The sequence below is a fragment of the Camellia sinensis genome, chromosome 3 (genome assembly GCF_055761805.1).
Source record: "Camellia sinensis isolate YWXY chromosome 3, ASM5576180v1, whole genome shotgun sequence".
Classification (NCBI taxonomy): domain Eukaryota; kingdom Viridiplantae; phylum Streptophyta; class Magnoliopsida; order Ericales; family Theaceae; genus Camellia; species Camellia sinensis.
Genome location: NC_138963.1, coordinates 182,782,336 through 182,797,866, shown reverse-complemented (window position 1 = coordinate 182,797,866; position 15,531 = coordinate 182,782,336). Strand labels below are relative to the sequence as shown.

General features: G+C 31.9%; 1 protein-coding gene and 1 long non-coding RNA gene across 2 annotated transcripts; both read left to right on the top strand.

Annotated features, from left to right (window-relative positions):
* The first annotated feature begins 505 nt into the window (after nt 1-505).
* LOC145821210 (uncharacterized) lies at nt 506-1,046 on the top strand. The gene is made up of 3 exons (XR_014363241.1): nt 506-534; nt 712-817; nt 927-1,046. It is a non-coding gene; the product is annotated as an uncharacterized LOC145821210 (long non-coding RNA).
* Nucleotides 1,047-3,451: 2,405 nt separating this feature from the next.
* LOC145822079 (uncharacterized) lies at nt 3,452-6,568 on the top strand. The gene is made up of 7 exons (XM_082918667.1): nt 3,452-3,456; nt 3,976-4,095; nt 4,391-4,538; nt 4,870-5,058; nt 5,158-5,241; nt 5,892-5,951; nt 6,091-6,568. The coding sequence occupies exons 1-7, from the start codon at nt 3,452-3,454 to the stop codon at nt 6,127-6,129; spliced, it is 645 nt and encodes a 214-aa protein (XP_082774793.1). The 3' UTR covers nt 6,130-6,568.
* Nucleotides 6,569-15,531: the final 8,963 nt, after the last annotated feature.

The following is a 15,531-nucleotide window of genomic DNA, read 5'->3' as shown; positions in this document are numbered from 1 at the left end:
GCTTGGGTCAGTGGAACTTGTGCACGTATTCCTCACTACCACCAGTTTTAGTAAATCATTTGCTTACATTTTGCTTAGGTTGAGGGGGGCAATGTTACTCCTACAAAGGAAGTTTAAGCCTCCACAAATCCCTGAGGATCTTAATACTGTTATTAAGAGTGGAAAAGTCCGAGCTCCAACTCATATTATATCCACCATATCTGATGACAGAGGTATGATATATGCTATATATATTGTGTATGGGTTTAGGGTTTTCTTTCTCTTATATATTTAGGTGCCATAACTGCTGTAACAATATAGAGAATTAATGCAATATTAATCTTTTGTTGTTAAACTCACACCATCTAGGATACCGGGAGGACAGCAGTCCCGAATTTCTGCTTCAAACTGGAAATAAACTCTGCTAAATCTGTCTTTTTATCTCTGTTTGCAGGCGAAGAACCATGCTATGCTGGTATCCCAATGTCTTCCATTGTTGAACAGGGTTATGGTGTGGGTGATGTCATTTCCCGTTACTGCACAAGGTTCATTGAGGTCTAAATCACTTATTTATTTATTTATTTATTTATTTTATTATTATTATTTTTTTTTATAACAAGCCACATTAATTTTTTTTTTTGTTCTGTTGATTTTTTTTTTTATAATTGTTTTTTGATATTTGAATTACTATATTGAGGTCTATGTTCTCACTATCTTATGCGACCTTATCAGATTTGCGTAATGTTGTGTGCTGATCATGGTCCTTGTGTCTCTGGCGCTCACAACACCATTGTAACTGCAAGGGCAGGAAAAGATCTTGTGTCCAGTCTTGTTTCAGGTATACTCCTATTACAAATATTTGTTGACTTGTTATGATAAGATTATATCCTCTTAAGTTACCAGACTGAATAATGTGTGAGGAAAACTGAAATGTGCTTCTGAAACAGGTTTGCTAACAATTGGTCCCCGATTTGGTGGGGCTATTGATGATGCTGCCCGATACTTCAAGGATGCTTATGACAAGGTGATTTCTTGTGTATTACCTCGGTAAATCAGAGATTACTTGTTGTTTGGTGACTTAATTTTTTTTGGAGTCTAAGATGTCAATGTGCTGTGTTTTAATAGAAAATTTCCATTTGGAGTCGGTTTGTAATTTTGGCCTAAATACTCTGCCCAAGCAGCACTACTCATTCTTCTTCAGAGAATCAACTCTATTACTGTCACAAGAAACATGCTCTCCCATGAGAGGAAAGCCCCTCAACCCTTGGGCGTATTAAAACCTTGGGCCTTGTTGGTTGATGAATACCTCAAAAGGGTGGTTGATGAATCTATTGACTTATGGTGGGTACTAGACTTAACTCTATTATATATTGATCTGTTATTATGGATTCTTATTTTCATTGTTCACATGGCTGACCTTGTTGGTTTTAAATACAGATTTTCCTGTTTTAACAGATTTTATTTTCATTCTTATTTTCCTGTTTTAACAGATTTTAAATACCTCAAAAGGGTCAATAACAATCGAGTTATACAAAGAAGGTTCTCCTAAGGGTGGTTGATGAATCTATTGACTTATGGTGGGTACTAGACTTAACTCTATTATATATTGATCTGTTATTATGGATTCTTATTTTCATTGTTCACATGGCTGACCTTGTTGGTTTCCCAATTCCTTATTTAGTTTGAATGGTTCTTTAGACATGTCAACAGCGGTGAGATGAGACGGTTTAGTGTTTTTGTGGTCTTTATGCTTCTCCACAGGTATTTGTTTCTTGTCTTGTCTGTTATAATTCAGAATGCCTTCATTTCAAGGACGTGTTTGGAGATGTATGTGGAATTGGGAGATTAATTGTCTGTATGAACTGAAAGTGTACTAAAAATTATTATTCTTGGTGTTACCCACTTGAAAATACACAAAAAGAGATCTAATAAACTGTTAATTTTAAAATGGGAACAGTCTAATAATGGAATGAAATATTGTAATGTGTACATATATATATTGAGTGATATATTGAGATTTAAGAGTTGCAATATTTTGCCTGTGGATATCGATGATAAATTCCATCATGTATTGATGGATATATCGCAAACACTAATAACGTCCTGGACTATGGATTCCATCAGGTATTTGTTTCTTGTCTCCCATTTTCTCCCTCGCTGTACCTGGACTATGGATTTTGTGGTGTGCCTTTCACCTGATTCAATGAGGCCTCTTGAATCTGATGAGTAGTTCATGGATAACGTCTATATAAGTAGTTCCCCATGCTCATTTTTGTGGTAAATTAAGAATTTTAGAGGGACATATTTACTCAGCAATTATGCTGGTATGACTTTGATGTTGAAGTGCAAAATCCTCAAGAGCTGTGTTCTTCAAATAGCAGAGGGGCTGCAGAGTGGGACCGGTAAGGTGTGGTGGGGGTTAACCTGAGACAGGTTGAACCCATTCGCAACTTCTTTGCTGCACTTTTCCTTGCCAACATTGGGATGCTTATACATGTTCATTTCCTTTGGAATCACATTGATATTTTACTAGTAGCCGTTATGTTGGTGATTGTCATAAAGACTCTTGTGGTTGCAACAGTAGTTAAAGGATTTCGATACAATATCAAGAGCTCACTACTTGTAAGGATTTACCAGTTACTTGCTTGACTACTCTTTTGTGCACCTTGATCTTTGACATCTCTGTTGACATGTACCTTCTCCGCCTATTGGTGGGTATTGTAGTTTTCCTTGATAATAGGCAATGCCTTTTTGCTAGTGAAAATTTATGGGTTGATTTTAGCTTCAAAATATGAAAACAAATTATGAAAATTATAAGAAACAAGTCAATCTTTTATTCTTTTTGGGAATAAATATTGCTTTTAGTCTTTTGAATATATAATTATAAGCTACCTGGACAGGCTATTGGGGCATTAATTGGGTGCGGATTCTGAGAAATTACCTGTTATCTATGTTTATTGTGATATATGACTTGAGCAACTTGTTATCTATGTTTATTGTGAATTTGAGTTTTTAGAATTCAGTCTGAATCTGTGAACAAAAAAACAAAAAAATTGGGTGATAGTTTTCCCTTCCTAGTACTGCATATCTTCTGTTAGGATTATTTTATTTTATTTTTTAGGACTGGAATAATTTTATATATCTAGCTCACTTATGTGGGAAGGAGAGCCATTAAGTGGTAGGGGCAGGTGAACTCGCAACAGGTGAGATTACACCCTGATCTTATTTGTTGTTAAATGGTGTACAAAATATTTTATTAAGTTGCAGGATTCAAGAAGTGGAAACTCATCCCTTTTTTTTTTTCTTTTTTTTTTTTGGAATCTATGTTCTAAAAATTCTCACATTATGTGGAAGCATATGAGAGCTCTTGAGAAAGTCTTGCTATAAATAGGGTAAGGATGTGTACACTTGTAATATGATTAATGAAATTTGTTGAAATTTGATATGAGCTCTTGAGAAAGTCTTGCTATAAATGAGGTAAGGATGCATATAATCTATTTGGTATTTATTTAACTGGCTATTTAAATTAAGAAGCAATTTAAAAACTTCAAAAGCAGTGCTCTATGTGATCATTGTGAGTTGGTTGAAACGAACGTAGCTTCAAAAGCTTGCTTGTTCCAACACATGTGGCTAAGTTCATTTGGACACAACTTCTTGCATTAGATTGTAACAATGTTTCTGTAACATTCATTCGAATGAGGGCATCTTTCTTTTGAACATAGAGTTGTTACGAGTTAAGTCTAATTTACAGAGAGTTCATTTGAACGTAGAGTTGATATTCCTAATGAACTTTCCTTTTAGACTTAATATTGTTTTTTTAGCATTATTTAGATTTATATTTAATCAACTAAAATGCGTAATTTTGTGGATATGTAATAGAAGTATGATCTATGGCATAATTTGCAATTTGCTATTGCTGTGACTTGTGAATTCTGTACAAACCCCTCTCTCCCCAATACCTGCTATTAATGAGTATCTAAATTGTTACATTATCAGGATAATTTCAGTTCCTCGATTCCAATGGATGGAAAAACAGAGCTTTAGATTTTATCTTTCCAAGCTCCCAAGATCAGACTCCTATGTAGTTTGTGTGTTGAAGGGAATGAAACAATGCAGGTGTTGTACTCTGGCACAATTCACTTCATCTACCTTAACACTAGCTTTTGTTATATGCCATTATGATTTTTAATTGGCCAAGTATTGTGTAGAAAATCTTCGAGGAATCCTTGAGAGAATCGAATTTGTGGAGGGTGTTCTAAATAGAAACCTCAAGTAACGAAACTGGATGAGAGAGAGAGAGAGAGATGAAATATACAATGTAAGTTGCAGTCCTCAAACATCAGTTGAGCTTGGAAGGATTTCTGTGTCTGTGCTCATCTTAGGTGCACGTTACCCTACCATACCTATGAAGAATAATCATCAAAGTAGATTCAAACCTCAAGCCTCAGGGTGTACTAAAAGGCTTTTCACAGCCTCCTGAAGTGAAAAGTGGAACTTATAACCCAGAAGTACTAACTAGCCAAAAGCGTCAATGGGCAAGCGTCCAATTGCAGTCCCTGGTATTTATATTTATCTCAAGTAAAATCCTTTTTGGTCCAGGTTACTTATCTCTTTAGCAATCAGCTGTTCATTTTGCTCTGGTACTTGTTGTCATCTTGCATATATCTTGTAGTTTCACCATGTAGTGCTTACTTTGAATGGAAAGCTTATAAGAAGTTGTGCAATTTGAGTTCAAACCTGCTCATAACGTCAAATGCCTTCGATTCTTGTGTGTTCCCATTCCCTTTTATACAGATGGTCGTAATAAAAATGAAATTTTTGTCCTTTGTGTTTCTATGGTAGGTTTTATAGCAACATTGGTTTTACTAAGTGTGTTATTCAAATTTGTAGGATCATAGGCCTTTAAAAGAGCCATCAAGGCTTTTTGAGAGCATGGTGGTTGTTGGACTTCATCCTAATTATGATATTCAGGCACTTCAGAAGCAGTACTTTGGGAGAAAGTCTGAAGGTTCAGGTAAATTTCGAAGTGCATTCAGTGGTCAGCATCAGTCTCGTGTAGAACCTAACCTTGAACCCCAGGTGCTAATTCTTTTATGCTAAACATTGAACATAATAATTTTATAGATCATTGGACATGTTTTGGATATGATATATGACCTCTCAATTTTTTATTTTCAGGTCTTATTTGTTTATCCTCCTGAAAAACAGCTGCCACTTAAGTATGAGGATCTTCTTTCATTCTGCTTTCCTGGAGGTGTGGAGGTTAGTTGGATATGAGATTTATTTGTTAATGAGTTCATGTACTCTGAATAAATTGAAATTTATTTCCAGATATGTACTGTAGTTACATGGGCATTTTGGCTGCATAGAATTTAATTATGCTTAATATTATTGAAATTCAAGAAAGTAAACCTTGGAAGTTCTGAGAGATACTCGTGAACACATGGATGGGCACATAGAAGTCACAGATGAGGTTTGATGTCACTCACATATCTCCATTTCATCATAATTAGAGGATTGTGACCATCTGGATGCATCATTTCTTGCAGAGCACTTGAAGACTTAAAATGATTGAACGAAGTTAGTTATCAATTATCTACTATATTATCATATTCTCTGATGTTTTGGCATTTGATAATGTTCACATAATTATGCTAATTAGGGTTATGCATTTTCTAGTTCTTAATTGTATTATCTGTTTGTGGGTCCGAATTCTTTTCCTTTTCTCTTATTGTAACTAGTACATGGCTATGGATGTGCACATTTCAACTTTTGTAGAATTAAAAATGTCCTTTTGTTTACTCTCAAAGGAAATTTACCCAACATTATGTAGCCTTTTTGTTTATAAATTTTCCATCATTCAATATGGAAATGATTTTTGGAGTTTTAAATGTTGGTTCATGTGATTTCAGGTTCATGCTATTGAAAAAACTTCTTCAATGAGCGAGTTGAATGAAATACTTCTTGGGCAGGTATCCTAAAGCTTCCCCAATCATATTATTAGACATTCTTGTTATCATCCTCGTCATCACCTTCATCATCTAGTGAAGTGAACAGATAAAAGCTAATGTTTACTTTATCTTACCTTCTTAACGAAACTGGATGATGAAGGTGATGATGGGAAGCAGCATGGAGAGCGATTCAGAATGACAATGAAGGATGGATGGGAGCTTTCCTTTGGATTCTTCTTTCTCTTCTTTTTTCTTTTTTCTTTTTTCTTTTTTCTTTTTTTTCTTTGATCTGATTGGGGAGTTGGGTGTTTTGGTTCACTTTTTTCTTATTTTTTATGTTAAATGGGGGAGGGAGTGGTGAGAGATAGAGAGTGAGAAGAGAGTAATATTATTTTGTGGCTTTGTATACAAAGTAGTAATTAATTTTTTGGTTGAGAATTGTGAATACAATTTTTGGGGGTAATATTAAAATATCATTTGTGGATATGTTATTTTGTGGATAATGGTGATTGGTGAATGGGAAAGTGAATTAATGATGCATTTGTTATTTGAATGTAAGTTATTATTTCATATTAGTGTTATTCAGTTTTATTATATGTATTTTTTTAGTTTAATCACATAAATTAACACAATTTCAAAAAAAAAAAAAAAGAGAAATCACGGCGTTTTTTAAAAAACGCCACTTTAAACTTTAAATATTAACGGTTAGATTTTTTAAAAAAGATATGACGGCGTTTAAAAAATGTCGCTAAATATCATAATGACGTCATGGTATTGTCAAGTAAGACATTTGGCGGCGTTTTTATACTAATATAACGACGTTTTTAAAACGTCATAAAGTTATAGCGACGGCCGCGTCCTCGGCGCTTGGTGTTAAGCGTCGCAAAAAGAATTAGCGGCGTTTTTGACACTTATAGCGGCGTTTTTTAAACGCCGCTAAAAGTTGAATTTCCTGCAGTGATATTTTAAATATGAAAATTAGGATTTAGTATATCAAATGTTTAAATAATAGGACTTATTGAAATATAAGAATACCTTATGGACTAATTGGGATACAAACACTTGAAAAGGGATTTTCTAATAAATCTCCCATATTTTTATATAAAAAATTAAATTAATTCAATAATTAGAATTTATTAAATTTATTATGTTTGTCACAAAAAATAATAGATATTTTTTTGTTCAAAAATATATTTACAGACAATTTTTATATTCAAACGCAATAAATTAAACATGTTATAATTATCGAATCAATCTAGATTTTTATGTGAACGATATATACGAATAATCTTACAAACTAAACTGCTCAAATCATTGAAACGGGATTCATAATAAATCCTACAAACCTAAACAATACCTTCCAATTTGGATCTAGAACTAGAGGAATCTATTGGACTTTTATAGTTAATGGTTCGGTTTATATTTTAATTCATGTTACTATTATCCAAATAAAATAAAATGACACCGTATCATTCATTTCCTACATAAAAATTTTAGATGGAAAGTCAGAAAAGGTGAGAAGTGAGAAAAATAATTTCAAACTTATAAAATTACAGGTGATTTAAGCACTTTTTGTTCAAGTGGTATTGTATTTTCATGAATTTAAAATTATTTTTTGTTTTATTTCTCCCTTTTTTCAATATTTCTCCAAAATTTTATAATTGTTAAATTTATATTTGTAATCATTTAAATGTTGTTCATTACATTTGCTAGAGTATGTGTTTGAATATGATGGAATTGGACATACATGGCCCAGTGTGAGGTCCTCATAAACTATCATTGTGGACCCCCTGATCATCATCAGATTTCCATTTTCGGCAACGGTTGGAATTTAATCCATTCTACCAAATAAATTATCCAACATCTCATATATGTGTGGACCTTATATTTTTGTAGATCTCACACCTATGTGCGACATTTAATCATTTATTTAATATGAAATTTGGTATCTCTAATATTACTGTAGTGAATAAAGTGGTTGTTTACATTGCTAATAGACCACAATTCATGCTTTGGTATCTTTATTACAAATTTTTGTGTAGTTGAGAATGAGTTTCGCAGTTTTTTTGAAAATCAAATCGTTGATTTTAATTAAAAACAAATACATCAATCCCTTAGCATTTTAAAAATGACCACTTAGAATCAAAATTAAGAATAATAATATTATTATAAATTTTGTTAAGTGTGCTATTAGGGTACCCAAATGACATAGAAGCACAAAATTCTAATAATGTATGTGTCAATAAAATTCAAGTGTTTGGATTGATTACAACCCTATATATATATATATATATATATGAATATGATATAACTTTAAAAATTGTGAGCTAATCCACTTACCTTATTCTTGAATAAACTATATGCGATATCAAGGAATAAGGCTTTGTTTGGGAAGAATGGGTTGGGTGGGTTTGGGGCTATTTTAGGTACAAAAAGATAAGATAGGCTTTTTAGTCTAATAAGACAAAATATTGCATTCAACCCATAATCATTACATTATTCTCTCACAAAAGGTCAAAAAAGCCAAAAAGTCCTTCCCAAACGAGAATTTTTAGCCCCATGCTAAAATAACAAAAAATTAAAAAGTCAAAAAGCCAACTCACTTCCCAAACGAACCCTAAGAATTTCACTTCTTGTTGTAATCTCAATCCACCTCGGGAGTGTTACATTTTTATTGTTCATCGCACCCAAACAACAGAATAAAAGAGAGTTGAAATGAAAATTTTATTTTGTTTCTCCATTTTTGCCATCCAAACCTCATTAACATTTAGCTATCTAAAACATATTTACTATAAATTATACAAATTGTTGAAAGTGTAATTAATGTTTTAGGCTAATTGCACTTAAGATTGAAAAAAAAAACATTATGAATCATAGGGTTTACAAATTATAGTTTGTAATTGACCCTTTTTGTAAAATATTATTTGATACAACATTATGCTTAAATTCATTTTTTAAAAAAAAAAAATTAACCTACTTACAAATCACAGAACATGATCTGTTCCTCAAAGAAAATTTCATGACTCCTCCCCTGTATTGAAAAATCATTGTGGGTGCCCTCCACGTGCATTATCTCAACATTTTTAGGAGTTACATGAATATGAATAACTTCTTATTGGGATCGTAATTACTCTAGTTTATTAAGATAGTTTTAAAAAATTGTATTTTTTTATTACATTGATTTAATATATACAATATTTTAAAACTTATTTATGTGTCACATTAAAAAAAAATAATACCCAAGAACACGAAATAACCTCTTTTGCATATAAGGGTCATAATTACGCTCGAATGTTTAATGGTTAGCTGGACGCAAATGAGGCTTGGGTCGGGGGTATCTGCTCGTCGGCCTGGCCACGATTCGGACAAAAAATATAAGAAAATGAAAAAATAAAAAATAAAAAAAAATACGAAAATGAAAATGGACAGAACCCAAAAATATATACTTGAATTTGGGCTTGTTGGACAAGCTAATGGATCAACCCGCTTTGCCCGCCTGTTGGGTTGCCCACGCACATTTGGGCCAAGCCCATTAGATTGGAATTTGATTATTCATCATGTATGAGGATGTAGGAATAATCTCTTAGGTGTATAAGGAAAATGATTTTTCCCCCGAATTTTTTTTCCCCGAATCCCCTGACTGCCCAAAACAACGTCGTTTTAGGCAGTTTCCTTTTTTTTTTCTTTTTTTCCCTCCTTTATGTTTGAAACGCAGAGAGGAAGAGGCAAAGGGAGAAAGAGAGAAATAGAGAAGGAAGAAGAGAGGAAGATGTTGATGGCGATGAGAGAGAGCGGCTCGGCTGCTGATCACCGTCGCCAATCGTCGCCGCCATCGTCCTCGTCGATCGACACCTTCGTCGTCGCTGCCGCCTCCATCGACGCCCCCTCTCTTTCTTCTCTCCCTTCTCTGTTTCAAAGAGAAAAGGAAAAGAAAAAAAATCGATCTGTATACACACAGAACTGTCCCCTTGATTTTGATTTTTTTTTTTTTGTGTGTGATCGTTGGTTGTTGTTGATGATTAAAGGGAAAAAAAAAAAATTTGTTAATGATCTGTGTATACACACAAAACCGTCCCTTGATTTTGAATTTTTTTTTTTTTTTTTGTGTGATCGTTGGTTGTTGTTGATGATTAAAGAAAAAAAAAATTTGTTAATGATTGTTGGGGTGGGTTTGATTTTTGGTTGATGATGGCAATGATCTCTCTTTCTCTCTCTCTGCTCTGCCCTGCTCCTCTCCTTTTCTTCTTCTTCTTTCTTTCTTCTTCTTCTTCTTCGTTCTTCATCAGCTAGGAAAAAAAAAAATTTCAAAACGACGTCGTTTTGAATTTGGGATGATTTCGAGCTCGAAAAATTCGAGTTACGTAGCAGAACCGATGTGTATAAATGTGTTATGTAATAATTGTACTAAATATATTATCATATTATATATATATAAAAATATAAGTTGAATATAATGTAAATTGTTTAGGTTAAACCAAACCAAACCATGTACAGAGAATCACAAATACTTACAAATGTAGAAAACTTACAAACAAATTGTAAAATCTAGAAATAAAACCAAATGTAATCGAGACTTATATTGGACACAATTTTCTTAAAACAAAATTCGTCCCTCGCTATGGTGCTCAAGAGTTTTTATTGGACGTTCATCTCTCAAGATATAACGATTGAACTTTACAGAAGCAGCACTATCACGGCAAGTCTAGCGAATCTTATGGTGTAGAATTCTCTTACAGAAAATACAGAGTGCAGAAGGAAAGAAACACAAGATGAATTCTATGTTTAATGAACGCAATGGGGGTTTATTTATATAGGTGAATTGGTAACTCTTCGAAAGGTTATGGTGACTTTTCAATCAAAAGACACATCTCTTTTCTATAAAGAGATACAACTTTTCCATGGAATATGGACAAAGAGCAGATATGACTTTTTTTTCAAACAGATTCGAATTTTGAATCGAATCTAGTTTAATTTTGACAAAAAAAAATATAACAAATAAAATTAATTTTAAATTAAATAAATTTTATATCAAAATCATACTCAAATGGTACATTTTAAAATTAATTTTTCAATCGCTTATTGATGATTTTCAAATCATTTTTCCAACCGAGGATGCCCGCTAAGCATCCATGGTTCAATGTCTAAAGCGCCCGTAAAACTTGAGCCTAAAATTGCGGCTCTCGAACTAGTCGTCGAAAAAACAAAAAAAAACTATAAACTTGGCCCGAGTCAAAATTGAACACTATTTCTGTAGCCTCACCTAATGCGGACCTGCTGTGCTTTCAAGGCGTAATAGCTTAGTGTGTCCTTTTATGAAGGTCATCTTGGGTGTTTTTTAATGATTTGAGTCGTTTATATTGTAAAATTTACCAAGAATATTATTTATGTAAAAAATTAAGTTAATCAGTATTTATAATTCTATGATTAGATCTTAATTGTTTTTAAAATTTTATTAAAGTTATGTTAATGGTTAATTTTTATAAGAACAAATATATTTTTATTATAGGATTACAGATATCCAATCAACTTGATTCTTTACATGAATAAGATATTCGATCAATTCTATAATATAAACAATTTAAATTATCAGAAGAGACTTGAAGGATACTCCATAAAAACAACAAACTGCTATACTCAAAGGCATAACAGGATCTCCAAATCCTATGCCTGCATATGAGCCCACGTTCCTAACCTTTGCAAAAGCCAACTTTAGAACAGTCAAACCAAATCAACTACCCCAATCCGGATCACATCGTCAATCTATGTTTTCCTATTTTTTTATTTTTTATTTTTTATTTTTTGGTAGGCATAATATAATATTATTTTAAAACTGGAATCAAGACAGATAAGAAAGGCAACCGCATAGATTAGCATTGAATAATTTGTGGTCGGCTGCGTGAATATGGAATTATCAACTACACTGTTAAAACTTATTCAAAAGCATATTAAGAGATTATTTGGGATGATTTAAATAAGTGTATTTTTTAATTTTTTATGAAATATAGGTTGAGTTTGGGTTGGGTTTGAAGTGATGTGTTAGAGAGGTGATGTGACTTAAATAAGATGATGCGACTTAAATAGAATAGTGACTTTTTGTCTTTTGTCAAGTATGCCAAACTTAGCCTAAGGCTAAAATTTGGCATATTATAAAAAAATTAAAAAGTTAAAAAGTTACTCAAAAAATTAAAAAGTTAACACTATTCATCAAAAGTCAACAATTACAGCTGCACAACTCTCAATCTTAATTTTTCCTTACAAATCAATTTTTACAATTTTTTATTACACATTTTTCTATAAAAAGTCAAAAAATTAACCCAAACATCCATATTTTCTTCCTTAATTTTTTAGTCTAAAAAGATAAAAAATACACTTATTTAGAACATGCCAAATAACCCATAAAAGTTGGTTCTAATGTCAGTCTAGTCACGTATTATTTAATTATATATTTAATGGAACAACATTGTATTGTCCACATATTATGAGAACCTCCTCAAAAAAAGTCTATCGTGCTTTTCTTTGGGCGGTTCCGATTTATAGTTCGAAAGTTGTGGCTTGACTGTGACTCGAGGGGTCGTTTTGACCCTCTTTTTTTTTTTTTCTTCTTTTCTTTTTCTTATTTTCAACTCCATCTTCTTCATCTTCTCTATATCTTTTTTTTTTTGCAGAAGAAGAACGAAGACCAGGAAGAAGAAAGAAGAAAGGAGAAGGAGGAGGCAGAGGCGGGACGACGACGGTCGGAGGATGCGGCGGGGCTGGGTTGGGCGACGATCGGGGGATCGACGGCTGGGCGGGGCGATGATCGGCGGCTGGGCGACGATCGTCTTCTCTCTCTCTCTCTTCCCCTCTGCTTCTCTCTTTCTCTCCCTCTCCCTCTCTTTCTCTTTTCTCCTTCTCTCTCTCTTTTCTGTTTCAAGTCAAATTCGGGCTCCGAATTTCGAGCTACCGCTCATTTTTCTTCTTTGGGGTTTTTGACTTTGAATTGAAGGATTCTCCATAAGTTCCTTCTTCTTTGGATATACATTTTTGTCATTTCATTGTTGTAAAGCAAAGCCTACTTGGTTTAAATATTAAGATATATAATATTCCGCACAAATTGTTTTTTAGCAAATTTTTAAATTGTAATTTTATAATTTGTATCTTGTACTAATTTGATTCCCATAATTTTAATTGTATCATTTTTTTTATTTTAATTTTGTATTAATTTAGTCTAATTTATGACATCTGTTAAAAAATTATTTAGAACATAAAAGAAAAACAGTTCATATAAATAGTAATGAATAATTTTAAATTAGATATAAACCCCTCAAACTCAATTATTTTGAGAATAGTGAACAAATTATTTTGTCTATTAAATTAAACTAATTTTTGATCGCCCATTATAAATTAGACTGAATTGATGATTTTTAATTACACCGACCAAATTGTCATAATTAGCCAAAATATCAAAACAAGTTTAATTTTTTTTTAAAAAAATGTAGTTATAATTAGAACCACCAAATTGACATAAAGAATCAATTACAAATATATATATATATATATATATATATATATATATATATATATATATATATATATTGGAAGGGAGAGAGAGAGAGGGGCACAACACAAGGAGGTCATTATGTCTAGGAAAATGAGTGGGAACACTAATTAGTACTACCACTAATGATGTGGCAGTAGGCTCCACCATGAATGATTTGATGTTTTGGCCTTGATGTTGTATTTTTTTTCTTTTTTTATTGAGTGCCACATCATTAGTGGTCCTTTTAGAGTTTCAAAATTAGTGGTCTCTATCATTGTTGTTATCTCTATTGTATTTGCCAGCGGCGTTAGAGACGAGGAGGGAAAGGGAAAATCATTAGGTGTGTGAAGGATATGTGTTTTTGTTTGGGTCCAATTTGTCTTCACTTAGGGAGTAAAATTAAACCGTTCAGTCCGTGATATGGTTTACTTTTGCATTCTCTTTCCATATTCTGAACCGTTTATATTTGAAAATTTATTAAATATATTATTTATATAAAAAATCAAATCAATTAAATAACAGTATACAAAACTCATTCGAATACGTGATTTTTGTTATTTGATCGATTTGATTTTTTACATAAATGGTGTACTCAACAAATCTAAAAATATGAACAGTTCAGACATCAAAGCGGGGTCCACATCGTGAACTGGTCCAATCTTAATTTCTAATTAAAGACAAACTGGACCCTTTTTATTTTAACCAATCACTAATTGCCATGTCATTTTATTTTATTTTATTTTGTTTTACAAGTTCACAGTTTATATGTTAGTAGTTTTATTAAAATCCAAGCCAACGTCTCTCTATAAATTCGAATTTAAAATCTCACTTACTTTAAGTATCTTTTTGTTAATTAATTGAGCAACCACCTGAGTCTTAATAAATTTTATTTTTTTTACCAATCACATTTAATTTAAGATAATACATGACCATGCTTCTGAAACACCAAATAACTTCTTGGGAGTAGAGAAGTATAGGACCTTTTATATAGAGGGGTATTGCATTTCTTAATACATTACCCTTATTTTAACCTCTAATAAAGTAGAGGAGAAAGAGAAAACGAAAGAGAAAGATAATAGAGAGATATAGATAGTGTTTGTAGGTCCATCTCTTCACATAATTCATTTTATGTCATTATGGATAAATTGGGAGTATTTAATTAAAGTTTCCAAGCAATTTTCTTTTATATGACCTATTTTGATAATTGAATTAAAAATTAATTTTTTAATTTTTTTTAAAAAAATATGTAGAAATTAAGTTATACTAATTCTTTCTACAAATTTAAAAAAAAAATAAAAAATTAATTTTTAACCTATTCTATTTCAAAATAAACCATATGAAAGACTGCACAGCAAAAGTCCGTGAAGTGCCAGTCCTCTCCACGTGCGGTCGTGTCACTCTTTCTCAACTATGAGCTGTATTTCTTCATCCACTTTATTCTTTCTTTCTGATTGATTGATGATTATTTTTGTTTATTCACCACGAGAAATTATTAATTTTTTTTTTTTTTTTAACTTGAGAGAAATTATTCATTGGCCAGGAATATTGTTTCACTCCATCTATATTTAGGTGAGTATAGTTATCTCTTTAGAAGAGACAAACAAGTAATAAAATTTATTGTTTCAACCAATAATAATTAGATTGGAGCACCACCAAAATTTGTCCCTGTAGCACTGAATAATTTCTCATTCACCCACCATTATTATTGTTGTTACTATTATTTAATTCTCTTTTTGGTTAATTGTTCATAAGTAAGTTCACCTAAAAAACTCCGAAGAATTTTAGCTTCCGAAATCCTTTGTGTTTTCATTGGCGATTTAGGCTAAGTTTGGCATCTCTAAAAAAAAGTTAAAAAATTATTATTTTATTTAAGTTATATCATCTTATTTAAGTCATATTATCTCTCTACTACATCACTTCAAACACAAATCATATTTCATAAAAGTTAAAAAATACACTTATTTAGAACATCTCAAACAATCCCTTAAGAGGGATTTAAAAAATAAAATAAAAAATATAGATAAAGTGTAAATAAAATATATTTATTTGCACACATTTTTTTCTCCTTTAAAAAAAAAAAAA